Here is a 15,548-nt window from a genome sequence, read left to right as displayed (position 1 = left end):
ACTGTCAATTCTCGTAGTAAATTTCCTCTCAAATACCTTCACCTATTTCAAACATGAGAACAGTAACACTATACCTCTCTATCAGTCCAGAAGATCAGATGGAGGACAGGGTCACCCCAATTTTGTTCTTGCCAGTCTGAGTAATAGCTATGCATGTGATAAAGAAAAATATCTTTTAAAAAGTTTAATGCTTAGAAATAAGCAAAAATCTTTAAATGATAAGTTATGATAATTTAGACCAAAATATGATGGAAAGGGGCTAGGTAACTTTCCTCACCAGGAATCAAAATAATACCAATATGAAAAATATATACATACTCCATTAGCTTAAGGTTTATTACACATCTTTGTCTATCACAGGATTAATTTATCTCTTTTTTTCCTTTCTCCTGGCAACCATCGGTTCCTAAAAATACACTGTCTACAAGAAAGAATGCTGGACAATGAATCAAGAAACTCCATTCACTTACTCCAACACAGGAATGCTAAGGAGGGTTTTTTAAAGTGTGAAAAAGAAGGGCGCCTGGGTGGCTCAGTCAGTTAATCGTCAGACTCTTGATCTCAGCTCAGTTCGTGATCTCATGGTTCATGAGACAGAGCCCTGCCTCCTTGAAATTCCCTCTCCCCTTCTCTTGGCCATGCCCTTGCACTGAGATGAGCACTCTCTCTCTCTTTCAAAATTAATAAACTTTTTTTTTTAATGCAAAAAGGCCTTGAATTGGCAAAGTTTTTTAAAGTAAGCATTTAATTAGAAGACAAAAGAGAGCAAAATTCTTTGCCAATTTAAACATAATAACTAAGAGCAAGTAATGAGTACTAAAAGGTGAATCATTTATACCTTTTCTCTGATTCTTCAGAACCAAAGGCAGTATTTCTGAGGTGACTGGCTAGCATGTCAATTAAACTGAGATATTCTTCCGAGGTAATGCAGAAAATAAAGACACCTCTAAAGCTACAGACACAAACTGGTGTCCAATGCAAATGTATCTTTTTGTTGTAAGCATCTATTTTAAATTATGCTTTCCAGGAAGACACAGTGGGGATAGCTCTTTCATAGATTCTAAGATGTACTTTTTTTCTATTAAAATATATCTGAAATAGGAATATGACCTAACAAAGAATTAAGTCTTAAAACCACTGTTGGCCATGAGCAGTCACAGTTGCCATAGGTCATTTATGTGTGAACATCAGAACACAAATATCAAATTTCAGCAGCTTGGAAGCAAACCCCAGAAATAGTTATGGAGCATTCTTTTAACCCCTCAGAACTAAGACTGTTGGGTTAAAAATAACCAACTTTACACTGTGATAATTACAAAGGTGGCTTAAAAGCTTAATATGACTAGCTTTTGGCTCTTTTACAGATTCTTTTAAGAAATGCTGTAACAATGCTCATAATGGGACAGAAAAGAATACCATATGGGAAAACATGCATCAGCAATGCACAGTAAGTTATCTGGAAGAATGTGAAAGGCTTTAGGAATACATCGCCAATTTAATTAAGATTAAATTTCCCTGGTTTTGTATGCAAAAGTTGGATATAAGATTAAAGTCTTTCTGTAACTAATTTCAATGGTTCATTCAAAGGAGGGAAAAAAGATCTAAGATTTAGGGAAACAGTATAAAATAATATTTAAAAATTTAGTACGTGCTAATGTATTACATAAAATAATATCTTAAAATTAATGAAATATAACAAAATCTACCTGCAATTCGCAGTATTCTAAAATGCTTTTGCTAACCATTAAAGAAAAAACACCTTTGCAGCATTACCTGTAAACCACAGCAGCCTACAGCATTCATTATGGAAGCGTTGTGAATAACTTGATATGAGATTCCCAGCTTCGTTGCTCTCAGAATAAGATCGCTGTGTGTGGTAGCCCTGTAGTGAGAAAAGATCAGGTTGGATTAAAGTAACACTGACTTTTTAAGATAGTAAAGGTATAATATTTCATGAGCTCAAGTCAATCAAAGGGTTATGGGGGCTGCTCTTTCTCAATTTGGGGGCTTTCTGATGAGAAAAGTGTTAAGTCTACACATGCCCTTCACGGAGCTAAATTGCACTTGTTACCCTTATAGAGCAGCCTTGGTAGCTACAGAGAGACAGGGAAGTTTTACTTACTCTTATGTCCCTTTAATACCTGCAAACACATCTGTGGAATGGAAGTTCAGCAAGTGAACTCCTGAGCAGCAATTCTCAAACTTTTTGGTCTTGGGACACCTTTAAACTCTTAAAATGACTGCCCTGAGTTCTAAATGATAGCACAATTAGACCTACTCTATGATTTCTGCTCTATTTTGAAGGTTTCTGTTTTTGTATTTTGAAATACTACAGGGCAGATGATACAGAACATTTTTGTAGCCTGCCGATTTTTGCCTTTATATTAGGGTTCTATCTGACATAATCACAGTTGCATTTTCCATCTGTCTGGCAGTGATTTTATTTATAACTGTTTTCAGTCTGGTTACTGTATATAATTGTATGTGTGCATGTGTGAGTGCATATTCTGCCTGTTGCCTTTCCTTTGTTGAGATAAATCTAAAGATTATGACAAGATAGACTTTGGTGGAGAGAGAATATATGTAAATATATAAGTATGAATACTGTGAAATGTAACCCCACATCAATTTAGAACTGCATTATTAAAAGCCTTTTATTCCCTGGATGAAAACTCCAGGTCCTACTGGGGAAAGCAACATTAGCATGTTTGAGAAACTACATATAAACCAGCAGAAAGTGTCAACTGGTCAATGCATACCAAGTAGGAAGATCAAGGGCTTTCACCCCATGAGGCAGTCAGAAACAGATTAACAGATGCCCACCAGGCAAGCCTGTTTTTAATCACACATAAAATAAGAACTAGTATGAAAAACAATCATTAATTTGATTTGGAGCGAGCTTTTAAAAAATAACATAAATGACGGTTATAAAGAATGTTTTTAGTATCTTCAACAGAATTTCACTACTTAACACTAAGATTAAGGAAAACTGAATTAGTTACTTGGTGAGTTATTTGAATAGATGAGCAGAAAGAAACCTGGTTTAAAATTGCACCTCTCTTTACCAACTTCATTTAAACGACCAGATGTGGTTGGTATACTATGAAGATTTAATGACCTGACAAAGTGATTTGATTTTGTGAAGCTGCCATAAAAGGGATTAAATGAGTCCCTCAGATTTCTCCTATGAAAAATTGGTATTTTATCATCATGATTACCCAAATTATATTGCTTCGTGCAAAAGAAAAAATTGGTTTGAAACACAGGATTAAACCATTATATTGGACATTCCTTCTAGTTCAGAAATCATGAAAATGCTTATTTTGGTCATTGGAAAAGTATATATGTAGCGCGTGTGTGTGTGTGTGTGTGTTTGTGTGTGTGTGTAGACAAATTATTACTATTTTTGGGCACATGGCTCTATCCAAAATTTTATGTGTGTATATACACACTTATGTATATGTATATATGATTAATTTATCTTAATAATGTTCTTACTACTTGGAATTGCTCTGAAAGCAATTTCAAAAGAGATTCAAAAGTTCTGATCAATGGAATCAACAAAATAAAGAACATAAAAGTGACCAATTTGAGTATAAGACTAGGTATGTTTGTTTTAAATTTTATTTTGTAATAACATTAGTTTGCAGATACAGTACCACCACATTTGACAGTGCTATGGCTTGCGATCTGAAAGTTCACTAACATTTGTAATGATATGGTGAAAGTGATGTTCTCATAAACTACTGGAAGCATTATAAGTTGATACAGTCCTTTTAAGGAATAATTTGACAATATAATGCTTGAAAATATCCATGTNGTATTATAAACTGATTCTGGAGGAAAAAAAAATCCAAAATGTAGGGATGAGAGAATGGAAGGAGGGGAAAAGGGTCATATACATTCATCGATACATGGCAGCTTTACTTACATTGGAGAAATAAATGGACTAGTGATAATAATGTTGACATTTATTGGATAGTTACTAGATGCCAAGCATATTCCATTGCATGGAATGGAAAAAAAAAAATCAAATGACCTACATTAAACCAAATGGAAGACAAGTCAATAAAGATATGTTTTTATGTATGTGTATGCCATGAAGGAAAAGGCACACAAAATAAAAATTAAAAAAATTATGTGTTCATTGCCTACAAAATATATACAGCTACAAAGCATACTAAAATAAAGAATGGAATAACAAAACGGAATCATCATTAAAATTTGTTTAATCATGACCTAAATTCTTTATAGGGATAGAAAGCTTAAGACCGTCATCTCTCATGTGACTGGGTCAGATCTATCGATGCACAGTTTTTTGTTTTTTTTTTTTTGGAGTTACTTACATTCTTTATGTGATTAACTTCCACATTCCTATCAATAACCTGGGTAAAAGGGAAAAGACGAGAACTATATCAAATGACTTAACTGACTTTCAGTTACCTTCTTCCAGAATTTAAGAGTGGATGATGGTGATGGCTGCACAACAGTGTGAATGTACTTAATGTCACTGAACTGCACACTGAAAAATGGTTAAAGTGGTTAATATTGTTAAATAAACTTTACTACAATTAAAAAATTAGAATAAAGAATCTGAGATTAAGTACTTCTCAAATTTTTTATTCAGATAAGTGGAAAGAGGCTTAAAAATAATTTTTGTTGTTGTACATAATTTCAGTGCTTTGTTGCATTCTGTATTCCCTTTCAAGTTTATTCATTTAACACACACAAATCCTAATTGTTCAAGGCCCAATTAAAATGTACACATCCCCACCATCCCATCTACAACTACCATATCTCAACAGTAATCCAGTGAGTAAATGAAAAATAACTATGGTACAGTAATTATTACACAAATCTGAATATAAGATTATACATGATTAGTCAGTAACACAGAGCAAATTAACTGGCTAGATGTTAAAAAAAAAAGCAAAAAAACCCCCGAAAAAACGGCCCTCATTCCTGAATAAAATAATGGAGGGTTCACGGAAGATAAGGCACCTGAGCTGGGTCTTAAAGAATTACTATTTTACTGCACAGAAACTGGGGATAACTACAGTTGACACCATGGTATAGTGAATCTGAAAGTTAAGAGAGTAGATCCTAAGATTTCTCATCACAAGGAAAAAAATAGTTTTTTTTTCATTCTCTTTTTTGGATGTTATCTAAACTTAATGAGGTAATCAATTCACAATATACATTAGTCAAGTCATTTCACTGTTTACCTTAGACTTACACAGTACTGTATGTCAATAAATTAGGAATAAAAGAAACTGGCAAGAAAAGTCTATTTTAAGGAAAAAGCATGAGCAGCAAAGATGTGGTAGATGAATATTGCAAAAACACTTATGAAATGGCAAAACTGTACAATCTGACTCTAGCACAGTAAAAAAAAAAAAAAAAAAAAAAAAAGAATAACCAAAGGAGAAAGTAGATAGACTGTTAAAAGATTTAGGCCATGAAGTCAACTTGAGTGACCACTGAAGGTTTTGGAGCAGGGTAGGAATAGCATCGAGGCACTCTCTCATGGCATCAATTTTCCATTTATGTGGAATTCTCCCTTCTACCCCCTAAGCCCCACAGACTCCTCCACAATTTCCACCTATTGAATTCTACCTAGACCCAGCTCAAACACCAACTCCTCCATAAAACCACCACAGAAGAACTTCAAACACCGTGCCTTTTAATTTACACTTCTATCCTCACCCTCGCCCCAATCTTTCAGCAGTATATCAGTGTCAACCACCCTTTCCTCTCTACAGTATTCTCTTTTCTTGGCTTCGGTGACAACACACTCTCTTGGTTTTCTTCCTCCTCTGGCTCTTGACAGACCACGAAGTGCAAGTTTCCTAAGGCTTGATCCTAGGTCTTCCTTTCTTCCCCTTGCTCTTTCCTAAAGTGATTTCATCCATTTCTCTAGCTTCAAACACCATTATCTCTCCCTCTCTCCCCACCCCATATATATTCATGAATTCAAAAGCCACTACCCAAGATAACCCCTTCTCTCTTGAGCTCCAGCAGCAGATATCAAATTGCCTATGTGACATCTCAAATTTAAAACATTTCCAGAACCAATTCTTGTTTTCCCCAATTATTTTCCCTACAAGTTTTCATCATTTCAAGAACTGGCACCATCAAGTACTCAGTCATTAAAGCCCAAATTCTGGAAAACTTGCTTCTTTCCTTTTCCTCACCTACTATATAATACTGGCATTCTTCCTTCTAAATTTTTCCCAATTTGCCTTTTTCTCTCTTCTACCAGAGGCATCCTGCCTCCCTAAATCCACTCATGCAAGCACTTAGAATAATCATTTAAGAAAGTCAATCAGACTGTGATTCTTCCCTGCTTAAAATCCACCAAAAGTTTGCCAGAGTACTTCAAATAAAACCCCTACCCCCTCCAAGGCCTTACAAGATCTGGGTCCCACCTACTTCTTTAACTCCTTCTCACTCCCCATCCCCCACCCATTCCAGCCACTTTGGCCTTCCAAGTCCTTGAATACGTTCTTGCTATTCCTCTGCTTACAATGCTCTTCCCTTCTGCTATTCCTCTCATTTTTCAGATACCTGTTTAAATATTACCTCAACAAAAAAGATTTTCCATATACCTTGCACAAATTAGCCTATATCCTGTTAGTCCTTATTTTTAATTCCTTGATAGGCCTATCAAAATTTTAAATGTTATTTTTTCTTTCATTGATGTCAGCCTCCCCTACTAAAGTGTAAGGCCCATGTTTTACCATCTAACATATATGCAGTATGTAGGAGTGCCTGTCATGAGACAGGTGTTCCAAAGATAATTGTTGAATGGAAAAAGTCAGTCCACGATATGCATCATCTTCCTTTGTGACCCCAGGCAAAATATCAAACTCTTTGCATTAATATTTAATTATCACACTATCTTGTGAGGGAAAACTAGGGAGATACAATTGTGAAGGACAGCCTACAAATCTAAAAGGTAGAGGTATATATTTATTAAAAAAATACATTGTGAGGCAATGTATGAAAACTCATATGAATAATATTTCAGCAGTTAGAAACAGATAGAACTTCTGATCAGGGTAATAAGAGACTGCATCACTGAGACTATCGTGTTTGAGTTAAGCTTCAAAAGATGGCTGCACTTCTGACAATCAGAAATATACCAAAGGGTATTAGAGATGAAGGGAAGAGTTTGAACAGATGTATAGAATGAGAAAGCAAGATGATGGAGGAAGAGCAAACTGGTTGGCATGAGTGTGGCCCAACCAGTATAGCAGGGCCAGGGTACTGGTAGAAGGGCAGGTTAGACAGTACCTTTCATCTCTGGCCAATGGATAGAGCTAGTATTTCTCACTCTGAGCTCAAATAAGATTTTCAAATTGTGGTTTCACAAATATACATTTGACTACAACATAGGTAATGAATTAAAAGTCTGTACCTGGACCAGACAAAAGGCTACTATATTAAACTAGGGAATAAAAAGATATAAAAATTTTGGTTAAAAAAAAGAAAGGTCAAAAGCAGTGCTTCTCCATATAAGTGGATTAGGAGGAAGCTAACAGAGGACCATGAGGAAGAAGGGAAAAAATAGTTGGGGAGAGGGAGGGAGGCAAACCATGAGAGATTCTTGAATGCTGAGAACAAACTGAGGGCTGATGGGGGTGGGGGAGAGCAGAAGGGGAGTGATGGGCACGGAGTAAGGCACTTGTTGGGATGAGCACTGGGTGTTATATGGGAACCAACTTGACAATAAACTACTTAAGAAAAAAAAAAAAGCAGTGCTTCTCTAACTAGGAAAAGGCCAATACTTTAAGTTCTAAATGGTCATGGAACAATAGTTTTGTAATATGCAATCAAAATTAATGATTAGGAAAATAAAATAGAAAACATAAACTCCAAATTTTTATTAGGAGAGTCAGCAGAGATAAAATTACTTCTAAAAATTGCTATAAAATTTCTAAATGCTTACTCTGAATTTCTGCAGTTCTTATCACGGCCTAGGACATTTGTAGGCTAGCTCTGGTCTGTAACCCTCACGCTGAGCAGCACTGCTTTATTGGGCTTTGTCAGTGACTCGATGCCAGGAAAGTCAACAGTGACTCTGAGCCTGCTCTTCTTAGATGGCTGTGAGAATCGTGATACCCATCAAGTAAGAAAGCTTGGTGAGTTCAAAAGGGGTCATTATAACAAATATGGAATTTTGGCAGGAGTCCAGTGCAATAATGAGAAAATCCTATGAGAGTTCCAAGACATTTTATATATAGAATTTTTCATCACTTTTACTATTTTGTGGCTGAAAAATAAATGAGGGAAGAACAGGTACTGCTAATTTGGAGGAAGACTTACTCTTACAGAAAACAATGTCAGAGGCTAAAACAAACTATTTGTCATTTTTAAATGTGTGAATGTACAATGTCATTTGCAACCAAATATAATAAAGAAACATAATCTCTGGCACACCATACTGAAGTAAATTATTTTTTTTGACAGACACATGCACATGTAACTCCATTCTTTTTGAAAAACATCCTTGGTGGTGAGTTCATAGTGATTTAATTGTCCTTATGTTCCTTAAATCTGTGACATAAATCTTGGGTCACCAGCTGGAGACAAAGAACTCCTCTGTTTAGCTTGACATTAGAGATTGATGATGCTTGACTAGACAAGTAGAAACCCATCTTTTTAGTAATGGGGAAAGAACAGAGCTCCCAAGGGATTTAAGAAATTGAAATCTGAGGCTTGACAGATTTTTAAATTCAAGGCAAGTAAAGTGACAATATTGTTAAATATGAAGTGATTAAGAAAGAAAAAGCCTAGGACAAAAGAATCAGAAGATGCTTGCAATTTACCTGCAAAATAAATGGAAGGTATAACTGTTGATAATGCAATATACTTATTAATAATGACAGACTAGCTAAGTCATTTGATGTCCTAAGTTACCTTCTAAAAGAATAGTAAAAGCAATGATACAAACTTTAGAACAGACTCTTAATAAATAATGTAAAGTTACATATGATAACATCCTTATCAAGCAGATTTTCTTTTTTTTTTTAATTTTTTTAAAAATGTTTTATTTATTTCTAGGAGAGAGAAAGAGAGCATGAGCAGGGGAGGTCAGAGAGAGAGGGAGTCACAGACTCTGAAACAGGCTCCAGGCTCTGAGCTGGCAGTCAGCACAGAGCCCGACGCGGGGCTCAAACCCACGAACCGCGAGATCATGACCTAAGCAAAAGTTGGACGCTTAACTGACTAAGCCACCCAGGCGCCCCCAAGCAGATTTTCTTCATTAATCTCACAGATAATGAAAGTTTATGAGCCTAGGTAAAGAGTCCTTTATTAGACAGTGGAAAGTAAAAGGTTTTAAGTAGAATAATTCTTACAAATTTTTAAGAAAAGCAAATAAATTAAAATTCAAAATACCTGCTTTGACTTACCCAAATGGATCACCAACCACAAGGAATGCAACATCACAGATATCAGCATCTTTTAAGATATTATCTGCTTCTTGTTCCACTTCTTCTCTATCAGCAAGAATCAATTTTCTTCCATAAAACTCTTCCTACAGATTTAAGTCCAATATCAAAATGAGACAGCAGGTGACCATTTTTACACACACACACACACACACACATATCTTTGGGGCTGGTGTAAATTCTGGCAACTATCCAGACACAGATCATTGAATAGGACTCATTGGTGAGCTAGCACTCTATCACATGCTGCAATTAAACTCTTTGGGGCTATGTTAATATCCCAAGAGGAGGTAGACCTCCTAACATCTGAGACTTTCTGCATTTTAAATTTATCTCTAAATCTGAGTCTAAGAGACCAGGCAGAAGCTGTAGAATGAACAGCAAACTCATGTTTGCATGAGTCTTATTACACAAATATACTAATAAAGGATGAATATATTAAATATTATAAACATACATGGTAATTTGGGTTTTATTAAATTTTCCATAGAAAACCTATAGGACACTGGCTAAAATAAAAGGTAACTTCAATGATAAATAAAAAGAAATTAAGATTTAGTCAATTACAGAACCAGCAAACATTCCTATATAATTGCAGGAAAGACTGACTGAAAACTGTATTTCCAGGGCGCCTGGGTTAATCAGTTGAATGTTAGACTCTTGGTTTTGGCTCGAGTCATGATCCTAGAATCAGGGGATCAAGACCCACACAGGCTCGGCGCTGACCAGGGAGCCTGGTTAAGATTTTCTCTCTCTCCCTCTGCGCCTCTTCCCCACTCATTCTCTCTAAAATGAAAAATAATAATAATAAAACTACATTTCTTTCTTCCTGCTAAAAATGCAGAGTTGCAGGGGAAACAAAATAATTCTAAGTATATATGAAGTCTCCACACAAACTGCTCTGTGAACCAATTCCCTGAAGTTCAACTCTAAAGAATAAACCCAGGAGGCTGACCTTACTGGGTGGCAGCCTGCATGTACAGAGAGAGAACTGGTGTGCCAGTGGTCATGTGGCAGTGGTTACAAACTATTATGCAAAGTCATGAATCTTATTAACTGATTTCCTGTGAAGTAATATGTAATTCAAATATAGCAAAAGTGGATGCATAGACAAATGCTGTTTCGTACATGCTGAGAAGTTTGAGCTACAAGGACTGTCACAGAAGTTAAACATCACAAGGACTGCTGTAATAGAAGCGTTACCTGGGACTCAACAGCATCTGTCAAGCAAAAGAGTAAATGAACAAATGATTAAACATTTGAAGATAAAGGCTATAGTTCCAACTCTGATAATTATTTCCTAATACTTAACTAGAATCTGTTCCTGAAATGTGAAAAAAGAACATCTCTTCACAAGAGATGTTCGAGAATTTCCCAATGACAATGATGTTTTTACAGATAAAAACTGTTCTCTTTATTTTCATTTTCACTTTTATCATGTATGTTTTCTTAATCATTCATTTGTATATACCCTACTTTAATTTCATGTGCCCAGAAAACTTATCAGCGGTAGAACATTTCTATTCACATATATCTAAGACATACTGTGATTACTGAAAACCAAAGGAAACGATTTTTTTCCTGAACTTCTAACATTTTTTTAAAAAAATTAAAAAATCACATGCAACTAGCTTAACACTAGCAGTAATCCTAAATCCGATCCAATATTTTATGACTAACCAACAGAAAACCCCACTCTCTTCAAGACTTCTATCATGTATCCCTCCATATTTTCACTTCCTAAGAAACACTTCCCTAATTTAAACACAATGTTTATTTAAAAAAAAAAAAGTATCCACACATGCATACCTGTGTACATATACCCCCAAACACTCCAGTATAACCAAACAGCTGATGCTCTTTTTAAAAAATATAAAAAAGGGAAGAGATAGCAAAAGTAGTAAGAAACTGATATTATTTTTTTTTACCTACTCAGTTATTTATTCACTCACTCAAAGAATATCTCTCATACACAACCTCCAAGCCAAACTCTATGCTTGATGTTGGCAAACAGTGGTAAATGAGACATATATAGGCCTGTCTCGTCGCTTATAATGTCTAGTAGGGATTATATAACCATTAAGTGCTATAGGAGCATGGAATCTATTAAGAGTCATGGAAGGGGCGGTGGTGGAGGGGGAGCAATATTATTTTAACAAATAATTTTAAATTTATATATTATCAAATAACTCATAAGCTAATTTGTATACAATATCAGCCCTCATCTCCTCCATGAAAATGAAGGTAAAACTCAAAAAATTCATTCTTGCTTTAAGTTGGCAGGTTTTGTATAAGGGGGAGAAGGTAAAAGCTCAAAATTAAAATTGCTTTTGGGTATTTCTGGAAGGATACATGAGAAATTAGTAATAACTGCCTGTATGAAGGGGAACAGGTATAGAAATCTTTCAATGTATATACCACTTAGTATCTTTTATTTTTTTAAATATTTTTATTTATTTCTAGGAGAGAGAGAGAGAGACAGCGTGAGCAGAGGAGGGTCAGAGACAGAGGGAGACACAGACTCCGAAACAGGCTCCAGGCTCTGAGCTGGCAGTCAGCACAGAGCCCGACGCGGGGCTCGAACCCACGAACCATGAGATCATGACCTAAGTGAAAGTCGGACGCTTAACGGACTAAGCCACCCAGGTGCCCCTATCTTTTATTTTTTTATGTTTTTTTTAATGTTTTTATTTATTTCTGAGAGAGAGAGACACACACACACAGTGTGAGCAGGGGAGGGTCAGAGAGAAAGGGAGACACAGAATCTGAAGTAGGCTCCAGGCTCTGAGCTGGCTGTCAGCACAGAGCCCAGTGCGGGGCTCGAACCTACGAACTGTGAGATCATGACCTGAGCCGAAGTTGGGCATTTAACCAACTGAGCCACCCAGGCGCCCACACTTAGTATCTTTTAAATTCTTTTTTAATTTTTTATTTATTTGAGAGAGACAGAGACAGAGAAAGAGACAGAGAGAGAGAGAATATCCTAAGCAGGCTCCATGCTTTCAGCACGGAGCCCTACATGGGGCTCGATCATACAAATCATGAGATCATGACCTGAGCCCAAATCAAGAGCTGGACACTTAATTGACTGAGTCACCCAGGTGTCCCTAGTATCTTTTGAATTTTATGCCATATAATGTATTACCTAGTCAAAAAAATAGAAAAGTAGGGCCAGAAGTAGGATACAAAAACAAACAAGAAGACAAAATCTTAAAGCACGCGTGCACACACACACACACACCATATCATTTAAAGAAAGAAAATACAAATAGGGCTTACAAAAGGGACTGAAAAAAATGGAAAAGTACAAATAAAACCACAAGAAAGTTATGTCTTAAAAGCCAGTTCAAGGAGTGAGCAAATATGTCAAAAGAAGTAAAACAGTTAAGAATTGAAAACTATCTTCTGGCATTCTCAGCTATCAAATAGTTATTCAACAAACAGATATATCTCAGAGGAATGGTAGTTAGCTCCAGGAGTAGGAGATATGAGTGAAGTAGGGACAATAAAGGTATGCTACTTTTTCAAAAACTTTGGATAAAGAAGAGATAGGATTATAACTATGGAGAAAAGATGTTTAAGAGGGGAGGGTTTTGGGGCATCTGGGTGGCTCAGTCGGTTGAGTGTATGACTTTGACTCAGGTCATGATCTCACGGTTCATGAGTTCAAGTCCCACATCAGGCTGTGCTGACAGCTTGGAGCCTGGAGCCTGTTTCAGATACTGTGTCTCCCTCTCTCTGCCCCTCCCCGACTTGCACTCTTTCTCTCTCTCAAAAATGAGCATTAAAAAAAAAAAAAAAATTAAAGGGGAGAGTTTTCAGAAGGGACAATACCTGAATATGGTTTCAGGTTCAGGGGAGAAGCATATTAAGATAGACCAAACATAAAGAAGAAAGAATAACTGATGGGAGTAAAGTTTCAGGGGAAGGAAGAGGAAGAAGTCTGAAAAAAAACAACAACAACAACATATGTACTTAGTCTTGAATGGGAAGAGAACTTTTCTTTCTTTCTTTCCTTTCCTTCCTTCCCTTCCTTCCTTCCTTTCCTTCCTTCCTTTCTTTCTTTCTTTCTTTGTTTTTTTTGAGAGACATGCAAGCAGAGGGGCAGAGAGAGAGGGAGAGAGAGAATCCCAAGCAGGCTCCATGCTGACAGCACAGAGCCTGATGCAGGGCTCAATCCCAAACTGTGAGATCATGACCCAAGCCAAAACGAAGAGCTGGACACTACTGACTGAGCCACTCAGACACCCCTAACAAGTCATTTTCAAAGACTGGAGGAAAGACAGGTTCAGATTTAGGGCAAGGACAGAGGGGAAATTAATGAAGGTCATAGCTGGTTGCCTCATCTTTCTCAGTGGGAAGTCCTTTACTGTCTTCTCATCTGTCCCTCCAATATCATTCCACAGCCATCAGATAGGAAGACAGGACGTGAAGTGTGCTGGTACCCAGTTGAAGTAGATTAGGAAGAAAGGAGACAGAACACATATACCAGAAAAATACGAGTTATTTGAGTGATGCCCAAGAACAAGTATAGCAAATTATGCTTGTCTCCTTCATGCCTATGCTCCCAATTATTTTTTTCTTCAGTAAAGAATGCTATGCTCTTTCTCTTCCCTTTACCAAATCTTATCTATAATAACTGTCTCCTTCTCTTCCCTTTGCCAAGTCTTATCTATAATAACAGTATTTATAGTACATTTACATTAGGATCATTCTGGGGTCAGACATAGTTCTAAGAACTTATGCATATGAATTCATTCAATCTTCATTACAATCTAGGAGATAGTCCCTATTTTTAACCTTGTTTTAGAGATAAGAAAAAGACTACAGAAAAGGGATTGTCCAAAGTCACAGAACCCGGGATGATGACAAAACATCACATGTATTACAAATAAGTCATAGACAGGCAGAGCTTAGTGATCTCTTCTGCTTTTTGCAGGGTAGCTAGAGTCCCAAAGTTAGCCCCCTCTGGCCATAACTGCTTTCTCTATTTACCCTGCAGAGCTGTGCAAATGTTGCCATTTTCATTCTACATCATGAAAACAAAGATTAGGATGCATTATTTTTAGACACAGCTTAAATTCCAACTATTCTGTAGTATTCCTTGACCACCATGGACTGAAGTGATTTTTCTTTTTTATGTTTGTTTATTTTTGAGAGAGTGTGAGCAGGGGAGGGACAGAGAGAGAGGAAGCCAAAGGACCCAAAGCAGGCTCTGCTCTGACAGGAGAGAGTCTGATGTGGAGCTCAAATTCACAAACCAGGAGACCTGAGCTGAAGTCGGACACTTAACCAAACTGAGCCACCCAGGTGCCCCATGAAGTTATCTTCTTTCTTATATGGATTTCAATTAGAATAAATAACTAGCAATTATTTATTACTTGAGGCAGCTTCTCCTAATTCATGAAAACAAGCGCTGGCTTAAGTAAGATCACCTAAGTTCTTCCCAGCGATATAATTTTATAGTTTCTTCCTTCACTGTGGTCATGAATTGTTACTTAAATCTTTCATTATTATTTAAGTTTTCCTGGGTATAACACAAATAAATCATGAACCACTAGAGAACAAAGATCATACTTTTTACTTCTTTGTATAAGACACTATAGGTGTATTACACCAAATTGGCATAGAACATCATAATTTATTCACAGAAAGTGCCTAAAGAAATTTGAAGTGTTTATACCAAAACTAAAACTCTTTCCTGGATTCACTGTCTCTAATTAACTTTTGAATAATACAGAACATATAAACAATACTAACTTTTTGGCAATTTGAAAACAATAGCTTTCAATGTAAGAACAGATAAGTTTCAAATTTCTTTAGTAAAATCTATGTATGCCTTTTATACTTTGTGTAATTACTGATTTAAAAAAAAAGCACATGTTCACTGCAGAAAATTGATTTTTCCAATCTTTTTTCCCCACTGTGTAATAATTATCCAATAACTGAGACTGGGTTGTATATGCAGGTGTGAGCACATGTCAAAAATTTTTAAAAATCAATTTGTTTAAAGAAAAGGTAGAAATGAAACAAAAAGGAAGTCACTGAAGAGAAAGTGGCTCTGATATTTCACTGGGCAATATAAGGCATGAA

The 15,548-nt window shown here is 36.2% G+C and overlaps 1 protein-coding gene across 4 annotated transcripts in view; it reads right to left on the bottom strand.

The window, feature by feature from the left end:
* The window catches only part of DPH5 (diphthamide biosynthesis 5), a 38,288-nt gene that overhangs the window by 20,083 nt on the left and 2,657 nt on the right, over nt 1-15,548 (bottom strand). For all 4 annotated transcript variants that reach the window (XR_013330721.1, XM_077746144.1, XM_077746145.1 and 1 more), the window contains exons 3-4: nt 9,417-9,541; nt 1,774-1,882 (exon numbers count right to left, since the gene is read on the bottom strand). Coding sequence is in view for 3 of the 4 variants with exons in the window: in XM_077746144.1 (XP_077602270.1) it covers nt 1,774-1,882; nt 9,417-9,541 (234 nt within the window). In the remaining variant the exon portion in view is untranslated. The remainder of the gene's footprint in view (nt 1-1,773; nt 1,883-9,416; nt 9,542-15,548) is intronic.

The sequence above is a fragment of the Crocuta crocuta genome, unplaced genomic scaffold (genome assembly GCF_008692635.1).
Source record: "Crocuta crocuta isolate KB4526 unplaced genomic scaffold, BGI_CrCroc_1.0 scaffold48, whole genome shotgun sequence".
NCBI classification, from domain to species: Eukaryota; Metazoa; Chordata; class Mammalia; order Carnivora; family Hyaenidae; genus Crocuta; species Crocuta crocuta.
Note: the sequence above shows the minus strand (reverse complement) of the source record. Positions and strands in the feature narration are given on the sequence as shown.